The sequence below is a fragment of the Brachyhypopomus gauderio genome, unplaced genomic scaffold (assembly GCF_052324685.1).
Source record: "Brachyhypopomus gauderio isolate BG-103 unplaced genomic scaffold, BGAUD_0.2 sc45, whole genome shotgun sequence".
NCBI classification, from domain to species: Eukaryota; Metazoa; Chordata; class Actinopteri; order Gymnotiformes; family Hypopomidae; genus Brachyhypopomus; species Brachyhypopomus gauderio.
The window spans coordinates 994,790-1,007,970 of NW_027506871.1; the positions used below are offsets into that span (position 1 = coordinate 994,790).

Below are 13,181 nucleotides of genomic sequence, written 5' to 3' on the forward strand. Positions count from 1 at the left end.
TGCGTGGCTGCCTGGCCATGGCACAAACGCGTTCCTGATCTCGCGCATGCTCGTTCGTGTGCAAAACGATGGCCGACGCCAGCGTTTAGTGTAAGTTAAAATACCTCGTTTTTGTAGACAAACGAATCTTACATTCTAGTCTTGTATTGGCAGTGTATATGTTCATAAAGTTACTTTATGGAGAGGAAAACATTTAAGAATAGCCTGTTAAGTTCTCTGCATTGTAAACTTCGCATGGGAACAATGAACAATGCTTGACAAATTGGGAATACCAATCAACTGTAAATTGAACAGTGTTTAAAGAGGGGAAGCCATGCGGCTTTTGCAAAAATAAAGTTCTAAATGGAAATATTTTGTTTGTGTGTTTTCATGTATTTCTACCTGAATTTTATCTGCAAAACATTAAGTTTAATGTGCATTGAAGTTTTCAAATCCTTTGCAAACATCCGTATAATGCCATATGGGATGTTTCGTAAATACAAAGAGTGAAGGTATAAGTAGTATATGTAGTTATTTATGTAGAAACGGTAAATTTGCATTTATTACTTTTATTTAGAAATTCCTATCACGCGAGACTATAACGGAACTTCACCAGCGCGGTGCAGCCAGGATGAGAGAGCCATGGTGAGAGAGTCTCCCAGTCTCGCGCCGTATACTATTGCGTATAAACGCCTCCGCCGTTCGTGGAAGTTTGCGTGAGGTGGGCGGAGCCACTGTGATGACGTCATTATTGTTTGTGTGGCCCTCTGACACAATTCAGGTTTCTCATGTGGCCCCTTGTAAAAATTAATTGCCCATCCCTGCACTAAAGGAACAATATGTTTGTAAAATGTATTAGAGCTTTTAGTTAAGTATTAACTAAATTATATTATATATTAATTAGAATCTGCAGCAGGTACACACCATCCATCCAAGAGCTCTCACTTGTCTGATGGAGGTACGGCAACAGCAGAGGGACATAGTCTGCAGTGACATCAGAACGAGAAGAGAAAAGCTTCCCAGAACCATTTTAACCTTTTAAAAAATAATAATAATAATAACTACACTTGTTTTTAACCCTTTTTATATAATAATATAGTCCAGTTTGTCATCCGATTCCCATATTTTCCTGTGCTATTCAGCTGTGTTAGCGCTCACATTGGTCTGGCGTCTGTGGTCTTGTACACTCACCGGCCACTTTATTAGGTCCACCGTGCTAATATCGGGTTGGGACATCTGTCCCCTCAGACAGAATCTTTTCTAAAGCAGGTCAGATAACTGAAAGGATCAACTCCTCAGAAATGAGGTCCTTGAGCTTTTTGAATGCTGATCCTAATTTAGGCAAAACTTGTTACTGCTCCTCTTCTCTTCGGCACATTTATTTAATTTTGTTGATTGATGCTTTGGTGATGTTCTGTTGTTTCCTTGTATATAGTTGCAAATTTACAAATAATTTACAAATAAATGTTTTTATAGTTACCTGTGAATACGCTTTTACGGTTAATCTATTTAGAGTTGACTGATCTTGAGTAACTGATCACTGATCAGCTGTTCGGAAAACTCTGATATGACATGCAGCGGTAACTCAACTCCGAAGATCGGACGAAGCGCAGTGATGGCGGACAGCCAAAAGCTGTTCTCCGGTGTAGCAACCCCCGTCGAAGGACAATGTACTCTGCGGGAATACCAGGATTTCTGTGTGTCGAGTGTCAGGCACAGAGTACGGGGTTCACCAGACCAAGAGTACAGAATACCTCCTTTAAGTTAATTAGTGTTCAATTTATTAATAAATAAAGTGAAAGTAAAAAGAAAAGAGACATAAAACAATTGGGCAAACTCTAATGTCTACTAGACAAATATCAGCAGTCTTTTAGCTCATAACCCCACTGGACTAAACTTCAGTCAGCAGGTCTCTTTACATTCTCTTTCACAGTCCTCCCTCCTTCTGGCCTACACCACCCTTAAATACCCTAAGCCCCGCCCTCAGCTAAACCAACATATTGGGTAGGCGTGTCTTATAGAGGAGTAGTAACATTAATTATTGTACATCATACACTGCAGTGTTTTAGTCTTAAAAGTAGCTTATTCCAATGGCCATTGCTAGCATCTTTTAACCGGTAAGTATACTTTAATGTCCTGTTCTTTTTATCCCGAGAGTTCTTCTGCAGCTCCCCCTACCCCTACACGGTCATGGGCCCTTCTGACCTGTATAAGGCTGGAGCTGTTTCCCCAAGCTCTTTGGTGGGGGTTCCCAGTAAGTCCAGTCTCTAGGACGCCATCTTGTGTGAGGCAGATCTCTGACCTCATCACATCCGGGCGTCTCAGGTCATTAGTTTGGTGTGTGTTATATCTCATATCTGGACGCTGTATGTGAGGGGAAACAGCAGCACTGGAGAGCTGAAGCAGAGAGAGCAGGAAAAAACTGTGACTGCGTTGTGATATCTGTTTTGGAAGTGAAGGCGGAGTTTAGAAGGAAGGAACAGTCTCTGCGATTGCTAGGGAAACAACTGAGCCAATCGCAGCAAGTGAAAAAGAAACTACAGTAGAGTAGAGTGAACTATGCATGGTAGTAAAGCATCACGTACAAACACACACTAAACACACACTCCACCACACTCCCCCATACTCCTAAATTTTTGCACACTACTACACATTCCCACATGCTCACATACACACTGCACATTCCTGTCCCCCCACACTACACACTAACACAACTGCACGTTCCCACACGTGCACAAACTACTACACCCCATGTTTGTGTTGTCCACTAAAGGCATGCAGAACAGAGACAAACGCTTGCACAAACACTACAGTTCACCAAGAGGCCTTCAACCCAGGAACATAAATCAGCTCAGGGTAACCAGAGTCTTCATCACTTCATAATACCCTCATTAAATACATTTTATTATTGTACTTTATCTCAGTTGAATACAGCAAGAGATTTGTGTATTATACTTGTGTGCATATGTACAGTATGTATTTACAGTATGTAGGGGTTTCACCTACTAATCCTTTAAAGTAGATATAATTTGTTTTACCTTAATTATTAATCAGTCTCATTAATTTTAGAATCAGTCTCATATTCTAATTATACCAGAACCACAAGTTTAGTTATCAACTAAAGGTAATGAATGGTTTGGTATCTGAAGGATTTAACAATGAATTCTTTGGAGGTTTTGGCAACAACCACTTTTGAATGACATCAACACAGAGAATTTGGTGAAAATAAATGATACATTTATTTAAAACCAACTATTCTAAAACACAAAGAGCATCAACATGGATCAGTATATTTACAGTGAAGACTCAGCATCTAGTGTGTGTGTGTGTGTGTGTGTGTGTAAAAAAAAGGGGAGGAGTAAAGCCTGGTTTATACTCGACGCGCCGCGAGCGGCGCGAGGGTCCGCGCGGCGAAAATGACGTAATCGCTGTGGCTCCGCCCGTGCGCGAGGGCCTCGCGCGCTGTCGCGGCGCGAGGTCGTGCACCTCTCGAATTTTGTAACTTCGCGCGCGCGCCGCGCTTCAGCGCGATCAACAAAGTCATGTTTGCAGGGTTCATACACCTAAACAAGGTGGAATTAAAGCACTTGTACGGCACTTTCAAGGTCCATTTAAATATTTTCCAGCACGATAAACATAATTAAGTTAAATATTAATATATATACTCGAAAAAATTCGAAATAATTCGCTTTTTATCACTTTATTTAATGGTTGTTTATTTTCAAAACGCCCAATCTTAACGTCTTCACGTTCTCTCATGTTTCGTCCTGGAATTACAAGAGGCTCGTATTTGTTAACGTAATTTCAACATTTTAATGTACTTTAGCCTAAATTCCAGCACTTTTCAAACCTGAAACACAAAGCAACATCAAAATGCGTCAGGTAAATGTTCATTCCCCTTTTTTTGAGGGGTGTTTCTTTATACTACCACATATCGTTTCGGACAACACTGCAAAGCCATAATTACGTTTGATGCCTGATGTGTATATATACGGTCTCTGGTCAGGTAAAAATGTTCTTTCACCGGTTTTGCAGGGGTTTTTTATTCTCCACTGCCACCTATTGCCACCTATCGTTTCGGAGAACACTGCAGCGACGCTCGCGACGTTCGCGAAAGTATAAACGCCTACACCGCTCGCGCAGGGTCGCGCGAGGTGGGCGGAGCCGCGCGCAACGGTCGCTCGCGAAAGTATAAACCAGGCTTAAAGCCTGGTTTATACTCGACGCGCCGCGAGCGGCGCGAGGGTCCGCGCGGCGAAAATGACGTAATCGCGGTGGCTCCGCCCGTGCGCGAGGGCCTCGCGCGCTGTCGCGGCGCGAGGTCGTGCACCTCCCGAATTTTGTAACTTCGCGCGCGCGCCGCGCTTCAGCGCGATGGACAAAGTCATGTTTGCCGGGTTCATACACCTAAACAAGTTGGAATTAATGCACTTGTACGTCACTTTAAAGGTCCATTTCAATATTTCCCAGCACGTTAAACTTAATTAAGTTAAATATTTATACATATACTCGAAATGAATCGAAATAATTCGCTTTTTTATCACATTAGTTTATGGTTGTTTATTTTCAAAACGCCCAATCTTAACGTCTTCACGTTCTCTCATGTTTCGCCCTGGAATTACAAGAGGCTCGTATTTGTTAACGTATCGTTTCGGACAACACTGCAAAGCCATATTTACGTTTGATGCCTGATGTGTATATATACGGTCTCTGGTCAGGTAAAAATGTTCTTTCCCCGTTTTTGCAGGGGTTTTTTATTCTCCACTGCCACCTATCGCCACCTATCGTTTCGGAGAACACTGCAGCGACGCTCGCGACGTTCGCGAAAGTATAAACGCCTACACCGCTCGCGCAGGGTCGCGCGAGGTGGGCGGAGCCGCGCGCTACGGTCGCTCGCGAAAGTATAAACCAGGCTTAAGTGTGCGCGCTTGTGCGCGTGTGAGGAGGCGGAGTTGTAATTTCAGTTCTCCTATAGCAGGCGTACTCAACTAAATTTGTCCGCGGTCCAGTTTTGGCAGATACCTGTGACCTGAGGTCCGGTGCGGCGGGGGGTGGCGAACGTAAGTTGTTGAGCGGGGGGGGGGGGCGAACGGTGCGCGAACGGTGGAGGCGTTTATACTTTCGCGAGCGTTTTGTCCTAAACGATAGGCGTTTTGTCCGAAACGATATGTGGTAGAAACACCCCTCAAAACAGGAAAATGAACATTTACCTGACCAATTTTAATGTTGCTATATGTTTCAGGTTTGAAACGTGCTGGAATTTAGGTTAAAGTACTTTAAAATGCTTGAAATTGTAACTACTTGGTTTCATAACAAATATCTGTCTGACTGAATAGTTCTCTTGTATTAGGTTAACAAATAGGCCTACGAGCCTCTTGTAATTCCAGGACGAAACATGAGAGAACGTGAAGACGTGAAGATTGGGCGTTTTTTTTTACTTAATTATGTTTAACATGCTGGGAAATATTGAAATGAACCTTGAAAGTGGCGTACAAGTGCTTGAATTCCACCTTATAAAGGTGTATGAACCCTGAAAACGTGACTTTGTTCATTGCGCTGAAGCGCGGCGCGAAGTTACAAAATTCGAGAGGTGCACGACCTCGCGAACCGACAGCGCGCGAGGCACTCGCGCACACGCGGAGCCACAGCGATTACGTCATTTTCGCCGCGCGGACCCTCGCGCCGCTCGCGAAGCGTCAACCAGGCAGGCTTGTTGTTGAGCGGGGGTGGCGAACGTAAGTTGTTGAGCGGGGGTGGCAAACGTAACACTCGTGACGGAGTGTTTTTTCAATAGCCCTGAAATAAATGCTACGGTTTTGTTTTAGTCCGTATCCAGTTAATCAGGAATGAGATTGGGTCCGGACAGGACTGCGTTCGGGTCCGGATCCGGACCGCGGTCCGCCAGTTGAGTACCCCTGTCCTATAGAGAACAAAGCAACTAAAATGGCGCCGACTTTAAACAGTAGAGCAGCGCGACTGTGTTAATTAGCTCAACTGGTTTATTCCAACGTGGTCAGAACAAAGAGTAATGGAGCTGGCTTAATAACTAAAAATTAATGTGATGTGTCTGAGAATGGGGAAGACTACAAGTTGTCCATTAATCAGATAAATAAAAGATGGTGGCATGCACAGCAAAGAGAACTTTGTATGTACAAATCTTGATGAAGATTATGAAAATAAAGTTAAACACATTCAGAATGTATTAACAGAAAGCTTGGTTAACTCTACAGTTCAAATAACTTTGCCCTTTTATAAACTATGCCCAGCGTTAAGAGTCTCACGTGTTGAGGATTTGGGGTAGTGTCGTCCTCCCTGAATTCTCCTGGAATTAGGAGGGAATTTCCACCGCAGGCTCCTCGTTGATTAAACGACGTCGTCCAGGTGTGCTGGGGAATCGTCCAGGAACGCGAGTCTCGTTCACGGTTTAACAACAGGGAGTTGATCGCCTTTGTTTCAGTCCGTGTGGCCGCGTTAGCAAGCTTGATTGAAGTCGTTCGGTGAATCTGTTGTCGCGGTAACGTTGATCGGTTGCTGGTTAGATTGCACCATAACTCGGGCTCGTTAATTAAGTAATACGACTTTCAGCTGTTTGCCGTTAGTCGTTGCAAAGTTCGCGTGTTCTCAAAGAAAAACCGGAGAGAGAGGAGTGGCGGAGCCTCTCTTTAATAGGTCTAACCTATGTGTCGGTCAAACCAGAGAGAGAGAGATGAATGGCTGTTCAGGGTATTTAAACACCTGAACTGTAGACACACCCTTACTTCCGTCAAAGCAAGCTTGTTCAATATGTTGCCAGTGGTACTGCCACCTGCTGGTTTAGCATGGTACCTACAAGTATACATACATATCATATATGTATAAACATCAATGTGTGTTGGAGATAAACCCACCAGATTAATCAATTTTTTCTCAAGTTATTATGATAGATTATATAGATTATATACTTTTAATGCAGAAATTAATTCCTGGTTTAACTGGTTTAAGTGTTCAGCAGTAAACTAAACCACATTACTGGTGTCTCTCCAGTAATGTGATCACTTTTAAAGTCCTCAAGTTCAGGACCAATATGACATTTTGGGATGTTAAATCTGTGTTTTCTTGTATAACACTGTTTGACTTTTTTATGTATATCTCACATCTTATATCTGACACTAATATGACGTTTTACTACAGTTGAGCAGAACCTACTGCATTAAAGTCTAGTGTCTACTGCTTAAGTGCGGCATTTCGGACGGAGCCTCCAGGGGGCGCGTCTGACTGACCCGGAAGAGGTTCCAGAGTGAGTGATCTAGACTCCTAGAAACTCTGACTCCTAAAGTGAAAGTACAACGTTCACTCTGTTCAAAACAGAAACATAGCGGTTGGTTTTCCTTCACTATAACAGTCGGAGTTCCATCAGATAAATACAGTTTTAAACAGTTCAGTGTTTTCAAGGTAATTAGCGTGGTTACAGGTTTATTTTGACTGAAATTGAAGGTTTATTTCCTTTTTTCCTGCCGATGCAGAGTTGGGTGAGTTCGTCTTCATTTTTAATTTCATTTTTAATGACAAAATATAAATCGGAGTTTCATAACTGGCATTAATTACAGTTCACATTAATGTGTAACGCATGATTGTGTGATTTGTGTGTGACTTGTGTATTTGTCTGTATTTTGTGTAATCTGTGTGTTAACGGGCCGCCCAATGGAGGATGGGTTCCCTTTTGAGTCTTGGTTCTCCCGAGGTTTCTTCCTATTCCCCACTATCTTAGGGAGTTTTTCCTCGCCACTGTCGCCCTTGGCTTGCTCATTAGGGTTCTGGACCCGTAGTATTGTTAACCTTTTAAATCCTGTAAGGCGCTTTGTGACAACATGTGTTGTGAAAAGCGCTATACAAATAAACTTTGATTGATTGATTGATTGATGTGCGATACGTTTGTTTATAGATCGATATTGGCTGGAGTTTGAGGGACATTAACCGTGTTAGACCAAATGTTCCTTCCAGAGCTTTAGGGTTATGGCCAGCTTTCATATCAAAACTGACTGTCTGGAACTGATCCACTACACCAGGGGTGGCCAACCCGTCATAGACCAAGAGCCACTTTTCTTACTGTGTTACGGCAAAGAGCGATGGGCGAGTGTGATTGTTGGGGGGGGGGGGGGGGGGGGGGGGTGAAAATTATTAGCTGTTAAGACAGTCGGCTCGCTAGGCTTGTAAACAAACCGCGCACCACGAAAATGTAGCAGTGTGTCGCCCCGTTTGTGCAGGTGAGCCCGCGGACCGGCTGGGGAGCCGCGGGTTGGCCACCCCTGTACTACACTGACCCACTGGACCCACAGATTTGGGAACGATGTGCCCACACAGGGCTTGGGGATCATTTTCTACCTCTAGTTCCTCCGCTGGGAGGAGAGACATGCATATGGCTTTTGTTTGTGTTTGGTCATTTTGGTCATTTAATTCCACTCCTGTAGTGCATGGTAATTTATAGGGCATCTCCACTCTCCATGAATTGGTGTTTGCACTATGCTGCACTCTTGGTTGGGAGGTTCCACTCTCCTACTGGGGAGCAGGGTTGCCAGGTCCTACAAAAATATCACAAATATTTTTGCACAAATTCAGTGTAAAACCCGCCCTTCAGTAGCCTAAACTAGCCCAAACCCTAAAGTTGTTGACCGGTGAGGGGGGGTGGCGAGTGTAAAATGGAGACAAATTAAGTATTATATCGCGATCGATTCTTAGTGTTGACTTGTAACTCCCGCGGTGGCCCAACTCAAAAGTAGCCCAAAAAACCGCACCCCGCGACCCCAGAATTTTTACCCGCGGCGGGATTTTCAAACAAGCCCAATTTGGCGTGAAAACCGCGAACCTGGCAACTATCCTGGAGGTCACTGTGCTAGCTAGAGATACGTGGGGCGGGGCCCTTGTGACGCAACAGAAGCATCTGTTCGGCCTGCTGTCCATGTGTCATTCCAGATTAGGTCAGTTATGGAGAACCGGTTAGTGCAAAAACTGTATCTGTACTGTTGCTGCTGTCGCGCGCCACTAACCAAGAGCAATACCTGTGCCGCGCGACAGTTGCACGGTGGCTCACAGCGTTGTCTCGTGTCAGTTATGGAGCGGTGGCTCGCGAAAGTTCTGTTGGTTTGCGTTCGGTGTCCTCTAAACAAGCACTTTTTGTAAACAAAAAAGCAGAAAATACTTTCGGTAGTAATTTTCGGTAGATAAAACATGGGAGCTACAAATATTCGATCGAACAATTCCGTGGGATATCGTTAGGGTACACGCCTGCACGTTATAAATTTCTTGAATGTTTTCAAATGAAAATACAGCATACGTTAATTCACTTTAATTGGAAATAATTCTACATTCTGCAAGCCGTTTACAATGTTGCTAGTGTACATAAACAGAGATACTATCATAGTTCCTACAGCCTATTTGGCTATTTTCGGTATGCAATTGTTTGTACCATATATAAGAGAGAGAGACTGAGACAATTGTCCAGTGTTGGATACCACAGTCTTTATTTCACATAACCAAAGAGGAAACAAACTAAACAAAAACAATGTAATTATTGTTCAGTGACAAAATATTGTTAAAAATAAGATGTTATGTCTCTTATTAAATATAAATTAAAATAGATAATAAATAAATACGGTAAAAAATAAAAGGTAAAAAAAACTTTGAAGAGATTCAAAAGAGATTTTTAAAGAATCACCAGAATTTAGTTTGATGCGGAATACTTACATTTCCAGTCATTATTCAAGTGTAGAACCTGATGCAATAAATAACTCAGCCATGTACCTTGAGAACCCTTCATGTTTCATGAGGATGTTGATGGTCACCTTATGAAAAACAATAATGAAAACCTGATTTATAGATTACATCAAATATAATAGCATCAAAGATGTCAAAACCAAATACAGGAAATAGTTGTGACGAATAAAGGAATGTAATGTTGTGATGTAACTTGGGTTGATTTTTCCTTACTTTAGGCATCATGACATCAAAGACTAAATCCAGTTCCTGAAGGTCATTTCCCATTTTCAAAGCTGCCCTGATCATTTCAGTCAGTTTGATGGCCTAATGGTGCATATACAAGGAATCAAGGAGTAATTATTTTGCACATATATTTGTATGTGTGACACACCAAAGTGGATAAGAGACTAAATGAACTCTCAAAAATGTGGTACTGACCATTGTCTGTGACTACCAGCACCAAATAAAGGTGCAATGTTTCACATGAAATGACATTACCAATTCTGTTTTCCCACATTCATTATTTGGCCATATCTTTGACAAGATGTATAGACATGCATGCATGTTTTGTATGCAGTAATGCAATGAACATATGAAAGCAGAAAACGTTCAGGGTGCTTGTGGGCAGTACATCTTAATTAATTAAGTGTATGTAAACATACTTACATTCTCTTCACTGAAATGGCAGAACTTTGGCATTAAAAGCTGCTTGAGTCGTAATGAAGTTGCAGGATGTTTCCAAAGATACATCCGACTTGACTTTAGCTCATCAGAATGGATTTCTCGATGGACTTTCTGCCGAGAGGTTGTATGCAGAGTATTAGACATACAAAACAGTTTTGATGGTGTGTATTTTCCATATTTGCTTAGTGAGCTAGACTTGCCTTTATTTCCTCAGTGTCAGTGAGACCCTCCATTCCATCTTTATGCAGTATCATAAGAGTCCTACAAACAATAAGTCGTCAAACATTCAGAAAAGCCTAAAATGAATAGGAGACTGAGACATTTAAACTGGAAACAAGAGAAAACCAAAGTAACCACATACCTATCAACATTTAGTGGCATTTTTTATCTGCAGCCACACATGAAAGGATCCTTGGTAGCCTCGTCACTCACACCAGCACAATCTGTGTGTAGCCATTCCTTGCAGGATTCACACTGCACCCATTTAAGATGTGTTACCTCAGGGTAGAGTGACCTGGATGTGGAGAAAACATATTATAAAAGCCCAAAATCTACTGCCAGTATTCCTATAGAGAAGAATGTTTTATAAAGTACCACCCTTCCTGTCCCCAGCCTCTGGAAGACACAGACGTTCATATCAGCTGCCATACACTCATGTTGTTGATTCTTCAGAACTTCCTGTTAATATAACACATGCTCACAATGCAATAACATGCTGTTATATAATCAGAAATGTGTCAACATTCTGATGTGTGTAATTTTGATGTGAAGTTTTCAGTTTGCCTTTGTATTTACATACTTTATCAGCTAATCCCTGTCACACTGTGAATATTTTTCTCTAACCTGGCTTTGGAAGTTTGTGATTTGAATACATGCCCTCGATGTTGCTACATGCCTTTGTTTTGAGTAATGGTACTCAAAACAGTAATGGTCCCTCCCCTCAGTAAAACTAGATGTTAAACTTATCTACTTACACTCTCTACATTCCACATTCACATCACAGATTAAGGTGGTTGCATGATATCAACAGAGATATTGCAGCTGAGAAACACTCAGTGTCTCTTCTCTAAGTTTTATCCCCCGCACCTCCGTTTCAGCCATCTACGCAAAAAACAGAAAACATAGAAGAATAAAGAATATTCTATAACACATATGTCAAAGTCAAGGCCCGCGGGCCAGATCCGGCCCGCAAATTCATTATCTATGGCCCCTTGGATGATATTTAATTACTATTAGAACCGGCCCGCAGGCCACAGCCGTCCGATGGTGTTTTGCACGGACAAACACTACATTCCCCACAATGCAACGGTAGCCCGCGAAGTCACTGCAGCGCACACAAGCGGCAAAGGTCTGCACGGCGAAAATGACGTAATCGCAGTGGCTCCGCCCGTGCGCGAGGGTGTCGCGCGCTGTCATTTCACGAGGTCGTGCACCTCTCGAATTTTGTAACTTTGCGTGCACCAGCACGTTAAACTTAATTAAGTTAAATATTTATACATATATTTGAAATGATTCAAAATAATTAGCTTTTTATCACATTATTTAATGGTTGTTTATTTTCAAAACGCCCAATCTTAATGTCTTCACGTTCTCATGTTTTGTCCTGGAATTACAAGAGGCTCGTATTTGTTAACGTAATACAAGAGAACTGTTCAGTCAGACAGATATTTGTTGTGAAACAAAGTAATTACAGTTTCAAGCATTTTCAAGTACTTTAGCCTAAATTCCAGCACTTTTCAAACCTTTATTACTTTATTCATTTGAAATTACTGACAGATCCATAAGAAAATATTGCTTTATTCATTTAAGCATTAAATAATATACACTGTGTTATGTCTTGGTTCAATAGGCTATGTGCAATCATTTCAATATGTTTTAATAAACATTGAACCAGTCCGGCCCTCGGCTTGTAGCAAATTTGGTTTTTTGGCCCTCTGTGTATTTGACTTTGACATCCCAGCTCTATAAAGTATAGAGGGGAAAAAAAGCAAAAAGCAACACTTGTTTACTTACTGTGCATACTAAAACACCAGTTTTGGGAATCTCTTTGGAGCCACTGTTGTGGATACTGTATGCTCCATTCAGCAAGGTTCCAGGTCTCCTGAAACCCCTGTCTATATATGAAAATCAATCAAAGTTTTTAAACTGAACATAAAAATGCTTTTCTAACCAAACTAGTATGTTTTAGTTACCTTAGTATATCCATTTCCCAGTCTTTTAGAGAAAGATAGAGGCTTAGACTCTGATTTGTTTCAAGACACCGTCTATAACCTAATGTTAGGATTGAAAGAACATACAACAAGAATTTAACAAAACAAGTTTTTGGCCAGTTTTAACATGGTCCTTATGTCAGATATACCTTAGTATAATCCGAGTATAAAATACTACCCAAATACTGAATGCTTACCCAAAGAATAAAATGGTTCCCACTTTCAGGTGTTTTGCCACCAACAATCCTGGGGAACAAGACGACCGTGTCTGGTGCAAGGCCCTGTTGGTATAGTTTTAAATGACATAGTACAGACATTTAGGGCAAGTATTATAATTAAGCTTTTTAAAGACTCTTGATTGAATCACAGTTAATGATAGCTTAAATGTTACATAATTTTGCAAATCTCTTTGTTGCGGGATGTAATTGATGCTGAGGTTCTGTAGTCACGCCACCAGCAAACAAATTCAAATGTTGGGAGAACCTTGAACTGTGAAACAAAAGAGTTCGTAAAATTGTTTCAGTTATGTGAAATTGCACATTAAGTAATGCATTACTGACTAATCCTGCAGTTTAC

The 13,181-nt window shown here is 41.7% G+C and overlaps 3 protein-coding genes across 7 annotated transcripts in view; 2 read left to right on the forward strand and 1 right to left on the reverse strand.

Annotated features, from left to right (window-relative positions):
- LOC143486731 (uncharacterized) overlaps positions 1–13,181 on the forward strand; it is a 104,292-nt gene that overhangs the window by 31,011 nt on the left and 60,100 nt on the right. The gene's annotated exons all lie outside the window — the stretch shown is intronic.
- LOC143486741 (uncharacterized) overlaps positions 5,080–13,181 on the forward strand; it is a 40,410-nt gene continuing 32,308 nt past the window's right edge. The window contains exon 1 of the transcript XR_013123646.1: positions 5,080–7,487. The gene's annotated coding sequence lies outside the window, so the exon portion shown is untranslated. The remainder of the gene's footprint in view (positions 7,488–13,181) is intronic.
- Positions 9,483–11,047, reverse strand: LOC143486742 (uncharacterized). Of its 2 annotated transcripts, XM_076986145.1 has the most exons (6): positions 10,993–11,047; positions 10,757–10,909; positions 10,596–10,656; positions 10,378–10,506; positions 9,943–10,035; positions 9,483–9,797 (listed from the first exon to the last, which is right to left on the reverse strand). In XM_076986145.1, the coding sequence occupies exons 2-6, from the start codon at positions 10,774–10,776 to the stop codon at positions 9,711–9,713; spliced, it is 390 nt and encodes a 129-aa protein (XP_076842260.1). In that variant the 5' UTR covers positions 10,777–10,909; positions 10,993–11,047; the 3' UTR covers positions 9,483–9,710. The 2 variants fall into 2 exon arrangements, with proteins under 2 accessions (XP_076842260.1, XP_076842259.1); XM_076986144.1 differs by lacking the exon at positions 10,993–11,047 and having other exon boundaries at positions 10,757–10,985.

Excerpts from the sequence above, each read along its gene's own strand:
- LOC143486742 (XM_076986145.1), bottom strand. The coding sequence starts at position 10,776 with ATGCCACTAAATGTTGATAG. Across the intron at positions 10,657-10,756 it reads ATGCCACTAAATGTTGATAG|GACTCTTATGATACTGCATA; the intron begins GTATGTGGTTAC and ends TATTGTTTGTAG. Across the intron at positions 9,798-9,942 it reads TTGATGTCATGATGCCTAAA|GTGACCATCAACATCCTCAT; the intron begins GTAAGGAAAAAT and ends GTTTTTCATAAG.